This window comes from Carcharodon carcharias, chromosome 6 (genome assembly GCF_017639515.1).
Source record: "Carcharodon carcharias isolate sCarCar2 chromosome 6, sCarCar2.pri, whole genome shotgun sequence".
In the NCBI taxonomy this organism is placed as follows: Eukaryota; Metazoa; Chordata; class Chondrichthyes; order Lamniformes; family Lamnidae; genus Carcharodon; species Carcharodon carcharias.
Window position 1 is genome coordinate 163,330,207 of NC_054472.1, and position 23,701 is coordinate 163,353,907.

Sequence of the window (23,701 nt, forward strand, 5' to 3'; positions counted from 1 at the left end):
GTATGCTCTGAAAGCCATTACAGAGACATGGCTGCAAGATGACAAAAGTTGGGACATGAATATTCAATAGTACATGGCAGGTGAATTGAACAGATATTTTGCAGTTGTCTTCATTGCTGAGGATTTTTAAAATTCATTCATGGGGTGTAGGCATCCCTGGCAAAAGCAGCATTTATTGCCCATCTGTAATTGCCCTTGAGAAAAAGGGTGGTGAGCTGCCTTCTTGAACTGCTGCAGTCCCTGAGGTGTAGGTACACACACAGTGTTGTTAGGGAGGGAGTTCCAAGGTTTTGACCCAGCGACAGTGAAGGAACAACAATATATTTCCAAATCAGAATGGTGAGTATTCCCCTTGGAGGGGAACTTCCAGGTGGTGGTGTTCCCAACTGTCTGCTGCCCTTGTCCATCTACATGGTGGTGCTCGTAGGTTTAGAAGGTGCTGCCTAAGAAGCCTTGGTGAATTCCTGCAGTGCATCTTGTCGGATAGAAATAACATTCCAGAAACAAGTGTGAATCAAGAGGTGAAAGGGAGAAAGAAATTGAAAACCATTACAATCACCAGGGAAAGGGTGCTGAGGGAATTATTAGAAATAAAAGCTGACAAATCCCCAGGTCCTGATGGACTTCATCCCAGGTTCTTAAAATAAGTGGTTGCTGAGATAGTAGATGCATTAGCTTTGGTTTTGCAAAAGAACCTAGATTCTGGAAAGGTCCCATCAGATTGGAAAGTAGCAAATGTAACTCCTCTATTCAAAAGATAAAAGGGAGGAAGAAAGCAGGAAACGACAGGTCAGTTAGCTTAACATCTGTTATAGGGAAAATGCTGGCACTATTATTAAGGAGATTATAGTGGGACACTTAGAAAATCTCAATGCATTCAGGCAGAGTCAACATGGTTTTGTGAAAGGGAAATAATGTTTGGTTAATTTATTAGAGTTCTTTCATGAAGTAACAAGCAACGTGGATAAAGGGAATCTATGTATGTGGTGCATTTAGAATTCCAGAAGGCATCTGACAAGGTGCCACATCAAAGGCTACTACACTAAGAGCTCATGGTGCAAAGGGTAACACATTAGCATGGATAAAGGATTGGTTAGCTAACAGGAAACAGACAGCAGGCTTAAATGGGCCATTTTCGAGTTCGCAAGATGTAATGTATGGAGTGCCACAGGGATCAGTGCTAGGGCTCCAACTATATACAATCTATATTAATGACTTGGATGACAGGACTGAATGTGTGGTTGCTAAATTTACTGATGACACAAAAATAGGTAGGAAAGTAAGTTGCGAAGAGGACATAAGAGGCGGAATTTTATGCCGGCGGGAAAGCAGCATATTATTTAAATAAGAGATTGTGGAACTCTGATTGTAGAGCAGAGGGATCTGGACAAGTGGAATGTTGTTGTTTATTGAAAGGAAAATGGAAAATAAAAGTAGCGATGTTTTGCTACAGTTGTACAGGGTATTGGCAAGAACACATCTAGAGCACTGTGTACAGTTTTGCTCTTCTTATTTAAAAGATGACATAATTGCATTAGAAGCAGTTCAGAGGAGGTTCACTCAACTGATTCCTGGGATAAGGGGGTTATCCTGAGGAAAGGTTGGACAGGTTGGGCCTGTATCCATTGGAGTTCAGAAGAATGAGAGGCAGTCTTATTGAAACATATAAGTTCCTGAGGGGAACTAGACAGGGTGGATGCTGAAAGGATGTTTCCCCTTGTGGGAGAGACTAGAACTTGGGGACACAATTTAAAAATAAGGGTTCTCCCATTTAAGATGGAGATGAGGAGAACTTTTTTCTCTCACAGGGTTGTGAGTGTGTAGAACTCTTCTCCAGAGAGTGGTAGAGACAGGGTCATTGAATATTTTTAAGGCTGCGTTCGATATATTCTTGATTGACAAGGGAGTCAAAGGGTATGGGGGGTTGAAAAGAAAGTGGAATTAAGGCCACAATTAGATAAGCCATGATCTTATTGAATGGCGGAGTGGGCTTGAGGGGCCAATTGGTCCACTCCTGTTCCTAGTTTGAATGCTAGAATATCTTTCCATTTTGAACAGTCAGCATCAATGTTAAGCAGATTCAGATTAGATACAACATGTGTAAGATACAGAATAAAGTTTACTCAAAACGCTCCCAACAATTTACATTCTACTTTCAATATAAAAAAAAGCATCTCTTCTTTCACAGCCATCCTTGGAGCCTTTCTGGGTGAGATTGCCAATGTAGTTTTATGCGACAAGTTCTCATTTGGTAGCAACTGGGCTTAAATTGGTTAAATTGATTCAACATGCGACTCTTGCTGCCAGGGAGGAGAGAAAACCCAAATCCTATTAACCTGGAATCAATTTTAACCATATTCCTAGTAGGAAAGGACAGTGAGCCATTGCAATTCCGCATTATGTCCTCTACTGCCTTCTCATTTTAATAACAACTGGAGAGAAGGGAAATAAATGTACAAATAAAACAAACAGCAACATTTCTGAAGCAAGTACAGTAGCAAATTAAACATTTTTGATCTCAGAAACCATGTGCCATTAGGCAGCAAACTTGATTTCACAGAGGGAAGATTAGGTGGTGAAGACCTCTGAACATATGAGGATGACCAAAGTGATCAACTCAAGAGTAGTACTGGTTGGGGACCAGAGCAAGTCGCTTTTTTGTCATCTCATCTCAGAATCGCACAATGGTTACAGCATGGAGGTCATTCGGCCCATTGTGTCTGTGCTGGCTCTCAGGAGGACTAATTCACCTAGTGCCACTCCCCGCCTTCTCCCCGTAGCTCTGCACATTCTTCCTCTTCAGATAATAATCCAATTACCTCTCTAATGCCTCGATTCAACCTGCTTCCATTCTCAGGGAGCGCATTCCAGATCCTAACCACTCACTGCATGAAAAGGTTTTTCCTCATGTCACCATTGCTTCTTTTGTCAATTACCTTAAATCTGTGCCCTCTTGTTCTCAGTCCTTAAACAAGTGGCAACAGTTTGTCCCTGTTTATCTGTCTGGATCCCTCATGATTTTGAATACCTCTATCAAATCTCCTCTTCGCCTTTTCTTCTCCAAGGAAAACAGTGCCAACTTCTCCAATCTTTCTACGTAACTGAAGTTCCTTATCCCTGGAACCAGTCTCATGAGTCTTTTCTGCACCCTCTCTAATGCCTTCACAACCTTCCTAAAGTTTGGCACCCAGAACTGGAAGCAATACTCCAGTTGAGGCTGAACCAGTGTTCTACATAAGTTTAACATAACTTCCTTGCTTTTGTACTTTATGCCCCTATTAATAAAGCCTTTTCTTTATTGGCTGCACTCTCAACCTGTCCTGCCACCTTCAATGGTATATGCACATACACACCCAGGTCCCTCTGCTCCTGCATCCCCTTTAGACTTTACCCTTTATTTTATATTGTCTCTCCGCATTCTTCCTACCAAAATGAATATATGGAACAGCAAGCCATGAAAAACATGTGACATTTATATAGCGGTAATTGATTTAAATTCTTTATAATGACCCCTTTAGTCAAGGCCATAAAGAAATAGGCTGCATTAGGTAGGTCATTTCTTAAAGAAGTTCTCCGCTGGATCAAAAGCTGGTAATTATGTCAGGCCTTTTGACTGTATATATCAGCCAATATAACCCTTTGAATATAGGTTGCAATGCAGTTTAATTAATAAAACAAAATTCAATGTCATTACCTCCAGACAGATACATAAATAATGATTAACAGCAGGAGAGTCAATGAGGAAACTCCACAGCCAACGATTAGAGTGACCGAAGGCAGGATCGTTTTGTCCATGTTCTATGAGAAAGTCAGAATAGAATAATTGTTAGAAGTCAGAGCTAACAGTGAACACCTTTATGCAATAAATTATCATTATCATGTTTTAACACAAGATGTAAAGCAAATTTATCTCCCCCCAGCAACTTAAATCACTTACTCATCTCAGGAACGCAGTCTGGCCAAATGGGATTTTCCTGTCGACTTCCAGGGGCAGGATTTTACTGTCAGCGAGCAGGGACCGGGCCCACTCACTGACGCGTAAAATAACACGTGGTGACATCGGGGGGAGAACTCCCAACGTCACCACGCCCAATTTAAATTTTCAAGAAGGCGGTCCCGCAGCAAAATCAGCTGCGGGCCCGCCGACCTGTCAATGGCCAATTGAGGCCATTGACAGGATCAGTTAAGCAATTAAAGGACCTTCCCATCCAACCTTAAGGTTGGCGGGCAGGCCAGGAGCTCCAGCGGGCAATAGAAAAAACATGAAACCTCATCAACGGGCGGGATGAGGTTTCATGTAGGGTTTTAAAAATTTTAATGAAGTTGTTATGGAATTTATGAACATATCCCAACTCATGTGACACTGTCACATGAGGGAACATGTAAGGGAATTTTTTTTTCTCTATTTTTAATATTGTTGAAAGTAGAGCCGATCTCTCTGAGGCAGCACTTAACCTCAGGGAGATGAGTGCACTCTTTCATGCGCATGCACGAAAGAACACACTCTCGATTTTAGGGATTCCCCCCGCCCGCACAGGGAGTGCATAATGCTTCCCTGTGGACGTCACACTGGGCGGGCGTTAATTGGCCCGCCCACGTAAAATGGCGGCACGCTGATCGGAACTGCGCCCGCACACGCCAGCCCATCAACTTCCCCCCAAAATTCTGCCCCAGGTCTCTACAGGCAGCAAGGGCCAGTTTAACTGCTTGGAGGCAGTCTTCCAGCAGAAGAGCAGGGGGCCAGTGCTGCAGGCAGCCTTTTAATGGCACTCCCTGTCTGCCTGAGTGCTGCGGCAGCCATAGGCTGCCCTGTTGAGGGTTGCTCCCCACCATCTTTTTTAGCGCCCTCTCTGTTACTTACCTGTCATCACAGCCTGTTGCTGCTTTCAAGCCGGAAGACTTCTGATTGGCCCTCCAGCTTCAAGGGCTTGCCTGCCATCCTTAATTAGATGGCAAGTCCATTCTCTGATCATTAACTGGCCACCCCAGGGAAAATCACAATGAGTGACTGTTTCACACACAACACAGGCCTGATGGCAGTGTTCAGGATCGCACAGGGAGAATCATGCCAAAATTCTTGTCACAATGGACAGCTTTCAGATACTTTTGGTTCCTGAAATGTGCTCACAGAGACTTTTGTTACCAAACTTACCAAACCAATTATATCCCTTTTTGTTCAGTATTATCCCTTCCTAATGTCAAGAAAATATTCAATTGTGCAATGCATCAACAAGAGCTTGATTTGTTGGCTTCCAATATCCACATAAGTACATCTTCCATTAAGGACTGAACCAAATGGAGGAACCCAGACTGATATTTTCCTCCTTCTCTACAGTACAGTGGTCAACACCCCAACTGCTTTCCCAGTGGAGATCAATTTATTCACCACCCAACAGGAATCAAAGCTAGGACCTTCTTGCCTTGTCAATGCCAAACCATTTACTGAATTTATCCAATCACTCACGTGGAAGGATTTTAAAGTTAAAATAAAAGTAACAGTGCAACCCAGTACAGTGGAGGTTAAAAACCTCTGCACTTTGCAATCTGTCTAACTTACTGAAATCCTAATCAGGAAGCATGAAAGAGATAAATCACTTCATGATGAGCAGGGAGGTAAAGTCAGGCAGATAACTCTATCTTCCTGTGGGGGGAGTAGCACTGAACAGGCTTAAAGTTGGATACCTGCCCATGCTGCCATCACTAGATGATGCTTGAATAAAAATAAAGTCAAGTAAGAGGAGAGGTGACCGTATAATTGTCTGATCAATGTACTGTAAAACCATATATATTCCTAACAGAGTAAGGAACTAATATCTATATATATATTGGTTGTAATTTTATTTTCCATTATAATTCCCAGGTTCACATTTAGAATGGAAACTGGTTATGTAAAACTTGTTAGGCTGCAACTCCACTCTCCCCAACAACCGTGCCCCCGCCATCAGTAGAGGTGCTGCAATGCCAGCATTGTCACAGTAATTACAGTGTGCAAGTTTACTTAATAAATGTGGGATACAGGAATCTATAATGGGATACAAAAATAAGCACAGAATGTACGATTTTAAAATGGATACTGAGCACATCTGTGTGCCATGCTCCAATTCTTTCCTGCTCTCGAATTCTGCTTCGTCTGAAAGCACTTGGTCTAATATTCCCGTGTGCAATGTCACCATACATCAACTAGTACAAAAATAAAAGCTGATATTCAGTATACAATAATCAGACTTCAGACATGGCACATTCTGTTACAATAAAAACCATCTCAAAAATAATTTTAAATATCAGTCATAACCTAAACATTAAAATTTAAAATCAGCTACAGTTGTCCTCTGATTGATGTTGGCAATTTGTAAGTTGCTGCAATTTTTTGGATTTGTCTGTTAAGAGTAGTGGCCTTTAAAGGGGAAGACCAGGTTTACAGCTAAACATCACAGCCACGTAACAGATTCTTGATTGCATATGGACAAAAGCATAGGAGATCACAAGTTAGATAGTGCTTGTCAAATAGCATTGTATCTTCAACAGCGCAGTCCGTTCTATAACACTGAAGTAGGAGAAGAAAGTGCTCAAGTAATAACTAAGAGACCAGATAGTTATAGTTATATTATAAGATGGCGTATAACGTTCATCAGGTACATTAACCTACTCTTTTTTTCATTTTGCAATGGTAAAGTATCTTGATACATTTCCAGTATTTCCTGTTTTTAACTCAAACAAGATCCATTAGGCAAAGCATGAGTAGCCAGCTCATACTGAAAGTGCAGACAAGAGTGCTTGTATACATGCATACCCTAAAATTGACTGTGAATCTCAATGTTCATTTTCCTAATTTCTTGCATGGGTTTGCTCATGTTAAAAAAGCCAAGGGCAGAATCTTCTGCCTGTCAGGCAGGCGTGTGAAAGAGCGCAGAAATCTCCCTGAGGCATGGAGCTGCCTCAGGGAGATTAAGTTCAATTTTAAACTTCAAAATAAAGAAAGTTAAAAATCATTTACACATGTGTCCCTCATGTGAGTGTCACGTGAGCTGGAACATGTTTACGATATGTTTAAAAAATATCTATTAAATTAATAAACCCATCATGAAACCTCATCCCGCCCGTGGATGAGGTTTCATGAAAAATGCGAAGGCCGCTTGGGTTCTTCGCCTGCCCACCAACCTTAAGGTTGGACGGACAGCCCTATCAATTTGGTTTATTAATGGCCTTAACAGGCCTTTGCCAGTTCGGCGGGCACGCGCCATTTTACACTTGCCCCCGCACGCCGAAGAGGAAGTTCTGCCCTATGTGACCGTCGCTGAAATGCAAATTTAAAGATGCTGCTGTCACTTATTCTAACATCCATCTCAAAGGAGCAGTGAGATAAATGGAATATTTTCAAACAATTTTATAAAGATAACTTCAGCATCACATTTACTATTACCTGCTTTTGGAGACTCAATGGCAGCCCACTCTAGTATTAATGTTACAGTTATAACTGGGGCAACAGTTATGCTCTTGTGCCTTAAACTTTTGTGATTACTATTCTACACATTACAATACGCCCAAATATAATTTTACGTTAATTTACATGAGAAGATATACAGTTACTGTTTTTAGAAAATATCTGCAGAATTGCATCTAGTGATTAAAAAAGAAAATAAAGCTAGTCTCTTAGCAAAGGTCAAATGCATCTGATTCCTATTTGCATAAGCTACAGCCAGGATATTTAGGTCGGCGAGCGGGTGTAGTTGGAGGGGGGGGGGGTGTTGCAGGGCCCGCTGGCCGACACGTAAAATGACGCAGGATGACGTCGGGTGGAACTCCTGATGCCACCCTGCTTTATTTCAATTTTCAGGTCGGCGGGGGAGCAGCCGAAACAGCTATGGTTGGCGGGCAGGCCGGGAGCCCTGGCGGGCTTCAGAAAAAGCATGAAACCTCATTCACGGGTGGGATGAGGTTTCATGAGGGTTTTAAAAAATTTACAAAGGTTTGATTAAAAGTGATGGACATGTCAGGGAAATTTTATTATTGTACATGTACCATTTTTAAACTTGGCGCTGATCTCCCTGAGGCAGCACTTAGTCTCAGGGAGATGAGTGTGCTCTTTCGCGTGCATGCGTGAAAGAGCACACTCTTGGCTGAGGGAATCCCACCAGCACAGGGAGCGCATAGCGCTTCCTGGCGGACGTCACGCTGGGGGGCCTTAATTGGCCCGCCCATGTAAAAAAGCTGAAACACAGGAAGTTCCATTCCAACACCAGATATTAGCCTACACTGCTCAGTGTATGTATTGGTGATGCTCTGGAACATTAAATGAAAATCTGCTATGAAATAAAGCACATAACACGGAATTGAATCAAGATGAATATATAAAGCACAGAGGAGATCTAAATAAGGGAATAAGAAGGGAAAAGAGAGAGTCTGACAATAGATTAGTGGCTAACATATAAGGGTCTTTCATGAACTTATAAATGTATGAATTAGCTGTCAAAGGATGAGTGGGGCCAATTAGAGGTCAAAAACAAGATCTTCAATTATAGGCAGAGGGCAAGTCTGGGATGCTAAATGAGTAATTTGCATCTGTCTTCACTAAAGAAGAAAATGTCACAGTGAAGGAGCAGGTAATAGGGATCTAGAATAGGGTAAAGATAGATTAAGAGGAGATACTTAAACAGTTGGCAGCTCGCAAAGTAGAAAAGTCCAGCAAGGTTGCATCTGAGGTTACTGAGAGAAGTAAGGGTAGAAATTATGAAGGCTTGGACCACAATCTTCCAATCTTCTTTAGATACAGGGGTGGTGCCAGGGCACTAGGGGATGCAAATGTTACATCCTTGTGTACAAAAGGGGAGATGGAGAAACCTGGCATCTTTAGGCCAGTCAGCTTAAAGTTGATGATGGAAAAATCTTTAATGATAATAATGCAAGACAACTTAATTGGCATTTCAAAATGCATTGGAGAATGAACAGAAATTATGCCAAATTTGTTGAAGGTAAATCATGTTGGACTAACTTGATTAAACTCTTTGATGAGTTAATGAAGAGGGCTGATGAGGTTGGTGCAGCTGATGTTGCATATATGGACTTTGAAAAGGTGTTTGACAAAGTATCACATTGATAGACTTGTAAGAAAATTGAAAGATAATGGGATTAAAGGGATAGGGGCAGTTTGGATCTGAATTGGCTAAGGATCAGAAAGCAAAGAGTAGTAGTGAATGGTTGCTTTTACATTCTAGAGGGAAACATGTGGTGGTGTTCCCCAGCAATCACAATGAGGAACACTGCTCTCTGATGTATGAATGGACAAACACATGACAAACAAAATTTAACAGAAATATGTGAAGTAATGAATTTTGGTGGGAAGCATATGGAGAGTCAATATAAACTAAAAGAGACAATTTTAAAGGAGGTGCAGGATCAGAGAAACTTGGGAGTATATGTACACGAATCTTTGAAGGTGGCAGACCAAGTTGAGAAGGCTACTTAAAAGCCATGGAATCCTTGGCTTTATTAAGAGAGGCATAGAGTACAAAAGCTAGGAAGCTGCTAAGAATTTATTGTGCACTCATTAGGCCTCAGCTGGAGTAGTGTGCTCAAATCTGATCACCGCACTTTAGGAAGGATGTAAAGGTGTCATTGAGGGTGCTGAAGAGATTTACTCAAATGGTACAAGGTTAAAGGATTTCAGTCATATGGAGAGACTGGAAAAGCTGGGGTTGTTTTCCTTCAAGTAGAGAAAGTTGAAAGGAAATTTGATAGAGCTGTTCAATATCATGAACAGTTGTGATAGAGGAAATCAAGGCAAACTGTTTTGAAGTGGCAGAAAGTTGAATAACCAGAGCAGACTGTAGGTGATTGGCAAAAGAGCCAAAGCTACCATGAGGACTTTTTTTTAATAATACAGTAAATTGTTGTGACCTGAAATGCACTGCATAGAAATTTTTGGTAGGAATCTAAATTATAAATTATTTAAGAGAAAACTGTTGCGATTCTATGTTACCCAGAGATTTACCATGATAAGGATTATGTACAACTTAAGGGAAACAGAGTGACAAAATAATTTCTGGTGTGATAGAAGTAACACTCCAGTGTAACATGTTAGAGCACTGACCAGTACAGTCACCTCAGACTGGTGGGACATATACCAAATATGAAGAGGAATTCCCAATTTCAGCCACACTTAGGAGTTAGTAGGAAGGATAGTGGATCGGGAAGCGAATACAAACATTGTGAGAAGGCATCTGAAAAGGTTCCACAAAAATCAAAAATGAAGGTGCATGGAATTTGAGCCATCCTGGGGCATACATCAATAACTGGTTGGGAAGGTGGTAACAGTGGAGATAAAGAGCTCATTGCCTGATGAGCAGGATGCAACAAGTGGTCTTCCTCATAGATTTGCATTTGGCCTTCAGCATTTCACAATATGTACTAGCTGGATGTGCGAATACAGCATTGTATGTCCAAATATGCCACAGAAAGTTGTGCAGATGAGTGAAACAAGTTACAAAGAAATAAAGACATAGTGGAGAAAAACTAGGACACATTGGAATTCAATATGGGGAAGAGCAAAGTCATCCACTTCAGATCAGGGAAAGGCAGAGTATTTTCTTAATGGTGAGACTGGCAGCTGGGAAAGAGTAAAGAGATTGAGGCATCGATGTATAAAAATCACTAAAAACTAGTGCACAGGTGACAGTCATCAAATAGTCTAATAGCATGTTGTCCTTTATCTCAAAAATATAAAGGTGAGGGAATGATGCTTTCAGAGAAGAAAGACTCGCATTTGTCTAGAATCTTTCACAATCTCAGACATCCCAAAGCTTTATACAACTAAATTAAGTACTTTGGTAGTGTAGTCATTGCTGTAATGTGGGGAAACGTGTCAGTTAATTTTCACACAGCAAGGCCCGACAGTCATGAGATTGAGGGGGTTTGTTAGAGCTAAACAACTGAGTTTAGTGTGGGGGATGGGGTAGCTGAAGCCATAAGCTGTGATACCTGCAGGATGTAGGAGGTTCTGGATACCTTGTATGTCCAGGATGAATAAATACGCAGGGAGTGCCTTGCATTTATATAGTGCCTTTCATGACCTTAGGATATCCCATGGCACTTCACAATCAATGGAGTACTTCTGAAATGTAGTCAGTGTTATAATAAAGGGGAATGCAGCAGCCATAGCAAAGTCCCACAAACAGCAATGAGATTAATGCCCAGATTTTTTTTTAATGCTGTAGGTTGAGTGAGCAATGTTGGCCAGGGCATCGACACTTCAAATAACGCTATAGATCTTCTAAACCTGAGCAGACACTCGTGGCCTCATCTGAGTTATGGCACCTCCAGTACTGCAGCACTCCATCAGTACTGTACTGAAGCATCGGCCTGGATTATGTGCTTGAATCTCTGGAGTGGGGCTTCAACCCACAACCTTCAAATGTGGGTGTGCTAGCTCTAAGTCAAGGCTGACAAAAGGCTTTAGTTGTACATAGCCTTGATCAGACCCCAACTGGACTACTGCATTCAATTTTTGGAACCAAGCCTCAGAAAAAGCCTTTAAGGGGTTTCAGTGCAGAATCAACAGAATGACACAAGGGCTGAAAAGGATAGGTCACAAATAAAGATTGTATGAACTAGGTTAGCATTCCCTTTGAATTAAAAGGTTGAGAGGTGATCTATTTGAGATCTTTAAAATAATTAAGAAATTTGACAGGGAAATGATTTCTTCTGGTGAGTAAATGCAGAGCAAGCTGATTACTAAAGCTAAATTATTTAAAAATGAATTCAGGGAGCACATGTTTACCATGGCGCATAGAGTGGAAATTTGGAACTCTCTTCCCAAAAGATACTCAATTAATTGCAATTTCGAAGACTTGGCATGATAGATTTGCAATAGGTAAGGGCATCTAGGGATATGGAGCAAAGGCAGGTAAGTAGAGGTAAAGTACATTTCCAGCCATAATTTAACAGAATGGAAGAACAGGTTTAAGGAGCTACATGGCTTTGATATGTTCTTCTCTTCCTACGCACTTTGGGGCCTCAATGCTTTATTTGATTGACAAGAGACTGATGGAAGAAAGATCTACAGTTGAAAAAAGCAAACAGTCCCCATGTGAGAGTTCTCAACGAATGTACTGCTTTCACTATCAGATCACAGTTAAGTAAGTGATTGTGATGGATATAAGTGGATAATGTCCTTTAGTGATTGGAAGGAAATTTAATTATTGGTTTTCTGTAGAAATTTGTTAATGAAAGGACACTATGTTGACATCAAGGTGGTTAGGTGGCACTAGTAATGAGTGATCCCCAAAGTTAAAGTACCATTACGCAACATGGTGAGTTCAAGGATTCGGAGGTATTAAAAAGTAACTGTTTTGATACACTCCGTATTACACTGTCATTGCTTTCAACTTTCAAACAAATCGACATCACAGAAAAGCACTGAGTTGAACAGCTTAAACTAATTCCAAATCAATTTCACCCAGTCGATTCTTCCCCCTCTGTTTCTTTCCCTGGGACATGTCAAGACTATGATTATAATGTTCAGGGGTCTACTCTCAAGCTTCTGCTACTACAAAGCTATTGCTTAGACAGGCATGACAGCTTGGGTTGTTTACATTTTCCATGTCAGTGGTGTGGGAGGGTGCAGGTGGAGGAGTGGGAAATTGTCTGGCATCTACTTAACATCTCCACTTAACAATGGCACAGCCAAAATCAGGATCTCAGCAGTGTAATGGGATCAATTCTGTGTGTCAAGATTGCTACGGATCAGTACATCAATCCACTGTGATGTTAAAACAGCATACTTTTATGTAACTTCTCCCTTTAAGTTTCTTTACATCTTCTTTGATCATAGTAGCCCTCACTTTTCAACAGAAACCTCTCTTAAACCTAGCCATATTGTGATTCTCCCCTTCTTGTGCAGCATTAGCTTCCTTACGATATAATGAAAAACTAACATGAAAAATGTTTAATGGGAAGAATGGTGGATAGCTATCAAAGTTCTCCAGCTGCTAGGCCTCTGAAATTTTCTATTTTAATGTCACCTCACTTCTTCTCTACCTTTCCCTTCCCACTTTGTCCTCCCATTCATCAGGAGAAACAAACACTTCAGTTTGTGAGAAACAAAAATGTTCATGTTCTCCCTAAGTTATGAAGCTAGTATTTATCTCATATTACCATATCCCTTTCACATTCCTGTACATTATGCAAAATGTTTTATTACATGTTGAAGCTGCAATAATTGATATACATTAAGTCATGAAAAACAGATTACAGCCACAAATTACTTATGGGCATATTGAAGTTTTTAAAGGAAGACCTGTGGTTTTTAAAAGAAACACAAGCAAAGACACTGAGCAAAAGATGGCTGATAATGTAAAGTGACCACTTTCCAGAAAATTCCTCTGTGGGTTATACTGACAGGCCTGTCCTGAGAGAACATGGAATGTCACGCCTGAAAAAGGTGTCATGGCCTTCTTCAAGCAGAGACACTTGAAAGGGAGATAGGAAATATGCAAAAGACTGAACTTTAATCTCCTGTGGTTGCGGAGACAAAAGACTGATATATACGTCTCAGCAGTCACTCAAAAATCCATCTCCTGTTAATTTATAACTCAGAGGCCTGAATTTTACCTTTGGTAGGTGCGCCCAATCAGCGGGGCCGGGAGCAGTTGGGAACCAGGCCCCTGACCGTAATCTCACACTGGCTGACCAATTAATGGCCAGCCAGTGTGAAACACAAGCTGAAAAGCTCAGCGATGCTGGGGTGGGGGCAGGAAGAGGGCGGGCGTTGACATTTCCACAGGCGCAGGTCAGCGCTGTGATAAAGCTCCCTGGAGGCAGACAGCTGCCTTGGGGACCTGGAGACCTGAAAAGGCTAAACTAAACGTTTTAAAAGCTGAAAAAAAAGTGTCCATGCATCATAATCAATCACTTGAAAATATAGCCGATAAAAACGCTGTCCACACAGATTTATTTTTATTTTATTTCATCACGGAAATTTCATCCCGCCTTTGGATGAGGTTTGATGAAAAATGCAAAGGCCGCCTGGCCGATTCAACCATCAGCCAAACGAAAGGTTGGACGGGCCATGAAAAATCAGAGTCAACTGCGCCATGAAAATGTGTAAAATTGTGTGAGGCGAAAAAAAAAGTGCATCCTGCCCCCCGACACCCCACCCCTCCTGGGAATACACAGGGATAAGAACAGTGGGTGATTGACAGAAACAAGAAGAAACACCAACCAAGTGCCCCTGCGGGTCGCAGGCGAAATCTCTCGCTCTCTCTGTCTCTCGCTTTGTGGTTGTAGGCAAGGCTCAGCAGAAGCCATCATCAGAAGGAAATCAGATAGCCTCTTCAGCTACCCTGCAGAAGGGTGGAGTTTTACAGTCCTGTTGCAACGGGGTCAGAGCCAGAAAATGCAGCCAGCCGTTCCAAAGTCCACTGACTTTGGGGGGACCAGAAAATCCCACCAGCAGGAGGCGATGTAACAGTTCACTCTAAGTATCTCCAGCTAACTGAGAATCTGCCATGATCAGCTCTATCGGACTCATCCAACTTAATGGCCACAACATACTGCCATCTAATCCCTGCAGGCAAGCAAAGGACTGATTTGTATTTTTATTAACTTTTATTTGGACTCTTAACTTCTCATTTCTGATCTATGTGTATGTGTGTTGCGTTTTCATTATTTTTCTCAGGTTTTAGTAACAAATAAACTTACTCCTTCTTTGACTCAAGAAAGCCCCGTTAAATTGGCTCCATAAGAAAAGTAAATACATTTGGACTGGTAAAAAGGTATCCACGGGGAAAGGATTTTTAAATTAACCTTGTTGTGACCAACCAAGGGGGTTGAATAAAGAAAGGGAGCCAGCTCATTCCTCCTCATCCGGGATCATAAAATTGGGGTTCCAGCCCTGCCATAACAAATTGGGGATCTCGTCTGGGAATTTAACAAATATTGGACCTCGTCCGGGGTCGTAACAAATGTTTATTAAGTTTTAATTGCATTATTGTTCCACTGAAAATTAAAAGGTATTCGGTTCTTACTTGATAACAATAAAAATGTCGACAATGATCATCTTCAAGAGCAATTTCGTAGGGTCTCCAAAAATAGATTCCATACAAAAGTTCAAGTCTGATTAATCAGATTACAGATTTCTGAGCAGATGGCCTCTAAGACAGGTTTCAATGTAATTAAACAAACGATCAAGAAGCAAGATCCTCTAAATTACTGCATGCAATATTGGCGTATGAAAGCGCTAACTTTTCACATGACATTCTTTGCCTCTCATGTTGAAGCAGGCACTAACACACTTAAATCAATTAATGCCATGTTAAAATAATTGACAGAAATATCATGTCAATGTGTTAAGTATTTTTATCTAAATTGCAGTCATTTCAAGATTAAAGTGCCTCAATTTATCTGAAAAATGTTGTCTTCCAGGTCGTCTTTTAAAGGAACACATCTTATTTTAATGTGAATTTTCAGACAGGTTTAGTTTCCAGAACAGTCAATAAAACTGTAACAAAAATTTTGCTTTATATTTGCTGTTGGGTATGTTTATGCCACAATAAATGACACGTGTACTGCAGCGTGAACTACTGCAACATTATTCAAAATGGAGGACAGCCTCAGAGAACCTAACATGGAATACCCATTCTATGGTGTCATGCTGTGGCCTCTCTGAGTAACTTTATCATTTTAATGCCAGCTAATGCCAAATCAGGAACATATTTGTGTGATGTCAGTAGGCAAAGAGTTTCACAGCATCAGTGTGTGCTTGATTTGAAACCAGGAGAAGTCACTTTACAACAATGATTTGATTAGGGGTACCCATCATAGAATCATAGAATGATACAGCACAGAAGGACTTTGTTTGGCCCATTATGTCTATGTCAGCTCTTTGAAAAATCTATTCCAATACGTTCCATTCACCTGCCTATACCCCAGAGCCCTGCAATTTTTTCCCCTTCAATTCACCTTTGGAAGTTATTCTTGAATCTGCTTCCACTTCCCTTTATAGCCATTGGATTCCATATCCTAACATCTATAACATTCTCTTAATCTCTCCACTGGTTATTTTGCCAATTACATAAATCTGTGTCCACTGGAAACAGACCCCGCTGCCACTGAAAACAGTGTCTCCTTATTCCTCATGATTTTCATCACCGTTTTACTGAACCTCCCTTTGACTTTCTCTGCTCCGAGGAGTATAACCATGGCTTCTCTAGGTTTTCCACAAAACTGAGGTCCTGCATCCCTGGTACCATTCTAGTAAATCTCCTCAGCATCCTCTCCAAGGCCTTTACATCCGCCCTAAAGTATGGTGTCCAACCAGTGATTTATAAAAGTTTGGCATAACTTCATTGCTTTTCTTCTTACAAGATTTTATGTGCTTTTATAATAGCCTGCTGATCTTGCCTTGCCACCTTCAAAGATTTGTATGCGTGCATCCCAGTTCTCTCTGTCCTGTAACCACCTTAAAATTGGATCATTTAGTTTATATTGCCTCTCTTTATTCTTCCTACCAAGATACATTAACACTTCTATGTGTTAAATTACATTTGGCATGTGCCTGCCCATTTCATCATCCTGTCCTCCTGAAGTCTGCTACTATCTTCCTCACTGTTTACTGCAAATTCCCAAATAATATCTGGGAGTCCTTATAATACAATTCATATGGTCAGTTCTGAAATATATTCATCTGTAACATATGTATCAAAATATTTTTTTTTAAATATAAGAAGTAAGAACACATACAGATTCAGTCTTAGCACCAAGCCAATTTCTTACGTGAAGCATGCTGGCTGTGTATCCTTGTATTTAATTACCAGGAAGTAAGCAGAACATTGTGTTTCATTATTTATTTATTATTTTACATTTTAAAAGCTCCTATCCTCAACATTGAAATCTTGGAATCTCAAACTAACAGATCTAACTTCTCAAGGTGGATTGACTACACCATTTGGAGTTCCTTGAACAAAAAAGTTGCTCTGGGTGCACGCGTATAAATCCCACCACGGTGGCTGGTGTAATTTAATTTCAATTAATAAATCTGAAATATAAAGCTAATCTTTGTAATGGTGAACATGACCATTGTTGTAAAAACCCATCTGATTCACTAATGTCCTTTAGGGAACGAAATCTGCAATCCCTACCTAGCCTGGCCTACTTGTGACTCCTGGCCCACAGTAATGTTATGGGCTCTTAACCACCCTGTGAAATGGGAGAGCAAGCCACTCATTCAAGGTCAATCAGGGATGGGCAACAAATGTGGGCCTTGTCGGCAATGCCCATATTCCAAGGAAGAATAAAAAAATAGTTCCACCAAGCAACAGCTCTGGAACAGATGCTTTGTCCACCTATATCAGGATAGCATAAATGAAGATAAATAACTGTTTAATTTTCTTTATTATTGTTCTATCTTATTTTGTGCAGCATCAGAGTAAGTAATGGGCCCAATGTATTTGCATATAGATGGCACCTGCAGTGTTAACTTGGCTCATTGGTGGCCTGCTCACTTCTGAGTCAGACCATACATATTAATCTAGGATTACAGATCAATGCAGTACCAAGGGAGCGTTACACCATCAGAGTTGCTGTCTTCTGGATGAAACGTAAAATAGAGTCCCTTCTTGCCTGGTCAGGTGGACATAAGGGATTGCAAAAGAGCAGGAGGTACTCTCAGTGTCATGGCCAATACCAAACCCTCAACCAAAAACATCAAAATGGAGGTAATTGATCATTTATCTCTCTTGGTGATTGTGGGGCTGTCTTATGAGCAACTTAGCTACCATGTTTACACACATAACATGGTGCTTTGCATAAGCTGAGAATATGAATAGTAAAATGTAAATGCAAATTCAATATTTACTACCATTGGAGAAACTGTTGTTCAGTTAGAAAGAATGCAAGGCTGCTTAGTTGCAAGAGGATAGGCCTATCAAGAGAACTTAAACTCCTACCTTGAATTTAAATAGGTACAAATAAAAACTAGCTTTCTTCAAGAACCTTACCATACCATTGAAATATCGGAAAGCAATTCACGCTGTTTGGAATGGAAGGCTTTTGCAACAGAAAGAAATAACTCGCATTTATATAGTGCCTTTTACGACCTCAGAACTTCCCAAAGCACCTTACAGTTAAAGAGGTACTTTTAAAGGGCAGTCACCGTTTTAACGTAGGCAAAGGCAGAATCTATTCTGCCCCAACAATTTTCCCAAAACAGTAGTGACAGGAACATCAGCAAATCTGTTTACCTGCTGTTACTGAAGTACAGAGAAATGTTGGTCAGAGGACCAAGAGAACTCACTGCTCTTTTTCAAAGAATGCAATCTTCAATGTGCCCTTGAAGAGGCCATAACCTCCATTTAACAACTCATCCAAAAGACACTTTCTTCCACATAGCACCACTCCATCAGCGTTCACATGCTCAAGCCCCACTGTGCTGCTCAAACCAGCAATCTTTGGGTCTAGAACTGAGAGGACTATCAACTGAGTCATGGAGTGGGATGTTGGCCCCGATTGAGGGCAAGAACAGAGGCTGGCAGGCATGGGATTTCCCTATGCCAGCCGGCATCCCCACCACAGTCCTGACTCCCGGCTGTCTTCGTGAGAGCTGGATTGTGCCTAACTAGCTGCACACAAGCGAAGGGTAGTTTGAGTCAATTAGAAGTCCAGTTAAGACCAATGATGAGAGGCTAAATTGAAATTTCCAGCAGGAGACTAGCACTCCAGAATCACTTTGAGGCCTCCCCCCACAGTTGCCATACCTGAGGGTTTCCTCTTCACAATGTTGGCGGCAGCTATGGCCATTTTTAATTTTGAATATGTTAATAGTGCAGAAAGTCCCCCTCTCTGTCTAATCCCTGCACTGGAAAGCTATAGCTCTTTCAGTTCTAGAGGGCCTCCTACTGCAACCGCAACCTCCCCCCACCCCCACCCCCCCCCCCCCCCCCCCCCCACGCCCCCCCCTCCCCCGCAACGAGCTTCGAGAGCCTACCAGCTGTTCCTAACTCAAGCATACCTTCTAGCTACTAATTAGCCAATCATCCAGCAAACGTTGATTTTGGGTTACTGTCCCTGATACAATCCAGTTTTGGGACCGCCATTTGATCTCAATGTCATTCAAAATGGAAAATGCTGCCCATGGTGACAGGATACTCTGAAGAATACCAGGCAATAAACTGCAAGTGATCTGTGTTGCCAGGTCCTATATATAATTTTTAATATAATTTTTAAACATAGTGATAAACACTAGGCTTGTTTTTAATATTCCGTTTTGCTAGAGTCGCTTCAGTTCATCTCTGGGAGGTTGAGGGGAGATTTGCTAGGGGTGTACAAGATAATGACAGATTTAGATAAGGCAGACAAATAAATGCTATGCACATTTGCTAATGGTACAAGGACTAGGGGACATAGATTTAAGGTTTTGTCCACAGATACAGGGGAAAATAAGGAATAAGTCTTTTTTTATGTAGCGGGTGGTAATAATTTAGTACTTGCTGCCTACAAGCGTGGTGGAAACAGAGAAAATCAATTATTTCAAAATTAAGTTGGATGGGCATTTGAAGGAAATACATTTTCATACGGTGATGGAATGGGGGAATGGGACCTAACTGGATTTTTGTAGAGAGCTGGCATGGACTTGATGGGCCAAATAGCCCTTTTCTTTGCCACCATAACTCAATGACTGTCCTAACTCCCTGTGTAACCCAGAAAACAGACACAATCACGATTATCAGGTTTGTCTCATAGAGCAGCCTATGCAATGTCAGAGGAGGCAACTACATACATAATTTATTTTGCAGATTTTGTGGGGCCAGAGTAGAGGGAAGTTAGTATATGGAATGAAAATTCCCTTCGCTCTAACCAAATAATGGGCCTCAGCTTTAAGAAATAGGAACAAATAGCCATATAGCCCCACAAGCATGTTCCATCATTTAATAAGATACTGGTTGAACTTTTACATCAACTCCACTTCCCCATCCTATCCCCATAACTTCAAAATCCCATCCCTGCTCCCCACCCACCCACAGGAAGAAAGGTTGGTCTCAAATCAACCAACTTTAAACAAGGCTGCCCCACAGTCATAATGCAGTCGGGTGGCCTTAATGAGGTGAGGGCCGGACTTTCGCTCCTCAACGAGAGGAAGTCCTTCCCTTGACAGCTGGCTGCCAATCTGAGCAACCAGCAACTCTAGCAGCCCCAGCAGTGTCAGAACTCAGTAGTGGTCACTGCTGGGCCTGCAAGCATGTCTACAAAGAAAAGCAATGATGACCCGAGTAAGGTAAGTCTGACTTTTAAGGCAAGAAGGGATTGGGCACCCTTGGGAGGGAGGCAAGGGTGGATGACAGATCGAGTTTTGGTGTCCAGGTGGGGAGGCACAAAGAGGGGTAATACCTTCGGGGAGGGATGCCCCAGAAGCACAGAGCACCCCCAGGAGGATGTATCCCTTCTTCCTTCCCACCTGTGTTAAACAAAAGCCTTCTCACTCTTCGCCTGCCTGCCACTGTCAAACGTATTACCTCAGTGGCGGGCAGATTGATGGTCTTAAGTGGGCAATAACTGGTCATTTAAGGACCTCAATAGACCTAAGGGCAAGTGGCCTAGTGGACACCTTACACACCCCCATGCCCCTCTTCCCCCACCCGCATTATGGAGACATGGTCAGAGGTGGACGGGAAGATGGTGGTTTAGCCAGCAGACGTATCTTATATGCACCCCCCGCTCACCACCCCCCACCAAAAACACGCCCAGTGGCGGGCCATAAAATCCAGCTGATTGAATGAATTCCAAATAAGTCAAATTAGCAGCAGTTTGTGCTGCTGGCCCATGTTGGTTGGGACCAGGATTTACCCAGGACCCTCCGAGCCCATATATCTTTAGTACACCAGAAGGTTGTTGGTCACAAAATTAATTAGCACCAACCATGCCTCTGAAGCAATACTGCTCCTTTGATGGAATAATTTTTCTCTCACAATCAATAACTTTGCAATAGACCAAGCTGATTGTAATGATTAATTTGTTCCACAGCTATTGATCACTTGGGCAAAAAATAACTAATGGAGTCAAACACGTGTTTGCTAAGAAAATGAACTGCCAATACTGCCCCTTATCCTGGTAAAGATTGTAAGGAAAACCTCCAAAGGCGGGAAATCTTAAGTAGGTGCAGACAAAGCTGGAGATGCACAGCAGGTGGATCAACATCTGAAGTAGAAAACAGGTCAGACCTTTCAAACGAACTACAGGTCATACCTTCAATAATACTTCATCCTCCCCTTTCAGATGCTGCCTGGTGTGCTTTGCACTTCCTGTTGTTATTTATAGTATTACTCCTTTCTCATGCACAAAAATATATCTTCTGAATGCAAAAACAATTGCCTGATGGTAAATTCACAATATTCCACAAGCCCAATAGCATACACTGACTGGCTAATTTCACATTAAAACATGTCTTGTGCAGATCCAGTATTTATTCCTTTCGATTAATTTTAGAAGTGTATTTTTGTCTGTATGGATATCGGTATAATCTACAAAATCCATATTATATATACATTCAATATTTGTATCACGCATAAAAATTGGCATTTTTTTCCATATACAAGCCACTATATAATAACCATTAGAACAACTGTCATTATCATTAAGTTACAGATACAATCATATAAAAGTAAGCATAATGAAACTGGAGATTTAATTACACAAGAATCATGAAGTAAAACATGTATAAATGAAGCATTGTATAATAAATAATGTTAGCTACTAAAGTGTGACAATCACTTGTGCATAAAGCAAATGAAAATTATTTTTTGCAGATTTCATTATCTCTCACCAACAAACAAAAATAATAAATTTATATAATTCACAGCAACATTCTGAAACATCATAGTGTGTATAACTTATGTTTTAGACCATTCTAAACAGCTTCTTTCTGAGAACATGACCAGCATCCATCTTATTCTTAGTCCATTAACATAAATGGCCAATTCCATTAGCAATGCCTCGCCAAATAAAAACAATTCAAACAGTTTCACATTCTATAGTGACAACAGAGTTGATCTGATCGGAAGTCATGTGTGTATATTTAACATATGCAGCTGAGTACCAAAGTTTTACTTCCCTGAGCTATTATAATGGATAGTAGTTGCAAATAGAATGGGCTTGTGTTGACACATGGTGCCAGACTCAATTGTTGCCTAAACTGTTTATTTAAATTCAGTAGAAAAGTGAGAGAAAAAAAAACACACATAAGGCAGAACGTTTAGATGTACATCTGATAGCTGTGCCACTTAGTTTATCATCTTGGCGTAAAATTACTTGCTATTTATCCCTTACGTCACTGTTGATTTATATCAATAATATTTACTATGAAGTCCAATTGCATTGTTCATAAATTGGAATTTGGTATTTGGAACACGCCTAATCACATGAAGTATTAATACTCATCATAACATTAAAGAATATTGTGATGAGGATACTACGTAGTGAAATAAAAATTTTATTGAGATAACCCGCTTATATTTCTAGGAAATGTTTTGGATGTCATGTATAATCCATCTACAGCCACAGACGGAATTTAACAATTCTGCAAGATGTGCTCTAGTATCGCGCAACAGTGGAACATATTTAGTTGAATAAAACAAATCGGCGTTTGGCAGCATTTGTGAGTGCTAAACCATTTTACTCCTACACATTTCAGGCAACTGACCACAGAAAATGAGAATTCAGCCTAATATCATGTGAAAGCATCTAAAGAGCATCTTAACAAATGCTGATTGCAATTTATTCCAATGTCAAGGAGCCGTCGTAAATACCAGCTTCTTAATAGACGCAACAGTCACCAACACACAAACACATCCATATATGAATATATATTTCAAAAATGAAATGTCAGCCTTTAATCACAGCTGACATGTCTCTTTTGATGTTGCGTTCACTTGCAATGAATTCGACTGCTGATTTTATACCGTTTATTTTTTTTTCTCACAGAGGCTAAATGCACCATTTTTTTCTCCCTTCCAAAAATAAAAATAAATAAAAAGGACTCACCGAATCTGAAGAGAGCTGAGCCAAAATGGCGAAGCTGGAGAGACGGTCACACTGGCATTTTGTACGTGACGAGTCAATGGGGAATGTCTTGCAGCCGCGGCTCGACCAGACCCCCTGTACGGCAAAGCTGACAATTTCCAAAAGAGAAAACACAGATACACGTCTCTAAATGAAGAGCTAAAACAAATGCGACAAATCTCACGCATGCACCAGAAAAAAAACCCAAACAATAATAATAAAATCAAAACAAGGCGATGCATCAGCTCGGCACCGCACGAGGAACATTTAATGAATAAGTTTTCTTCCAGGAAAACAGCGACGTACGCAATGATTGCAATTACTTGGACGACAATTCCTCTCCCCACAGAACCAGCAGCAGCAAGCCCTACCCAGACCCAAACATAAAAGTCAACACTCAATTCCCCACATCCTGCATGCCAGGGAATAACAAAAGTAACATTTGAGACGGGGACTGCAGACAATCCCGGTCCTGCAAACCTCTCTTTAACAGGTCCCGCTATTTACAGAGAGAAAGAGAGAGAAAACAATGTATTAATTAATGTCTATAATATTCCGAGTGATATCGGAAGGACGGCTCCCCCTGTTAAAAAAAACCGGCACGAAAGACAAGCAAAATAACATCTACAAAGGTAGACGATTCATCCCTTTGAATGGA

At 41.0% G+C, this 23,701-nt stretch overlaps 1 protein-coding gene across 3 annotated transcripts in view; it reads right to left on the bottom strand.

The window, feature by feature from the left end:
• The window catches only part of LOC121279382 (adhesion G protein-coupled receptor B1-like), a 188,917-nt gene extending 165,790 nt beyond the window's left edge, over positions 1–23,127 (bottom strand). For 2 of the 3 annotated variants that reach the window (XM_041190585.1, XM_041190583.1), the window contains exons 1-2: positions 23,026–23,097; positions 3,695–3,798 (exon numbers count right to left, since the gene is read on the bottom strand). In XM_041190585.1, the coding sequence (XP_041046519.1) occupies positions 3,695–3,795 (101 nt within the window). In that variant the 5' untranslated portion in view covers positions 3,796–3,798; positions 23,026–23,097. Of the gene's footprint in view, positions 1–3,694; positions 3,799–23,025 lie in introns of all 3 variants that reach the window. The other variant, XM_041190586.1, reaches the window with a different exon arrangement.
• Between the last annotated feature and the right edge of the window lie 574 nt (positions 23,128–23,701).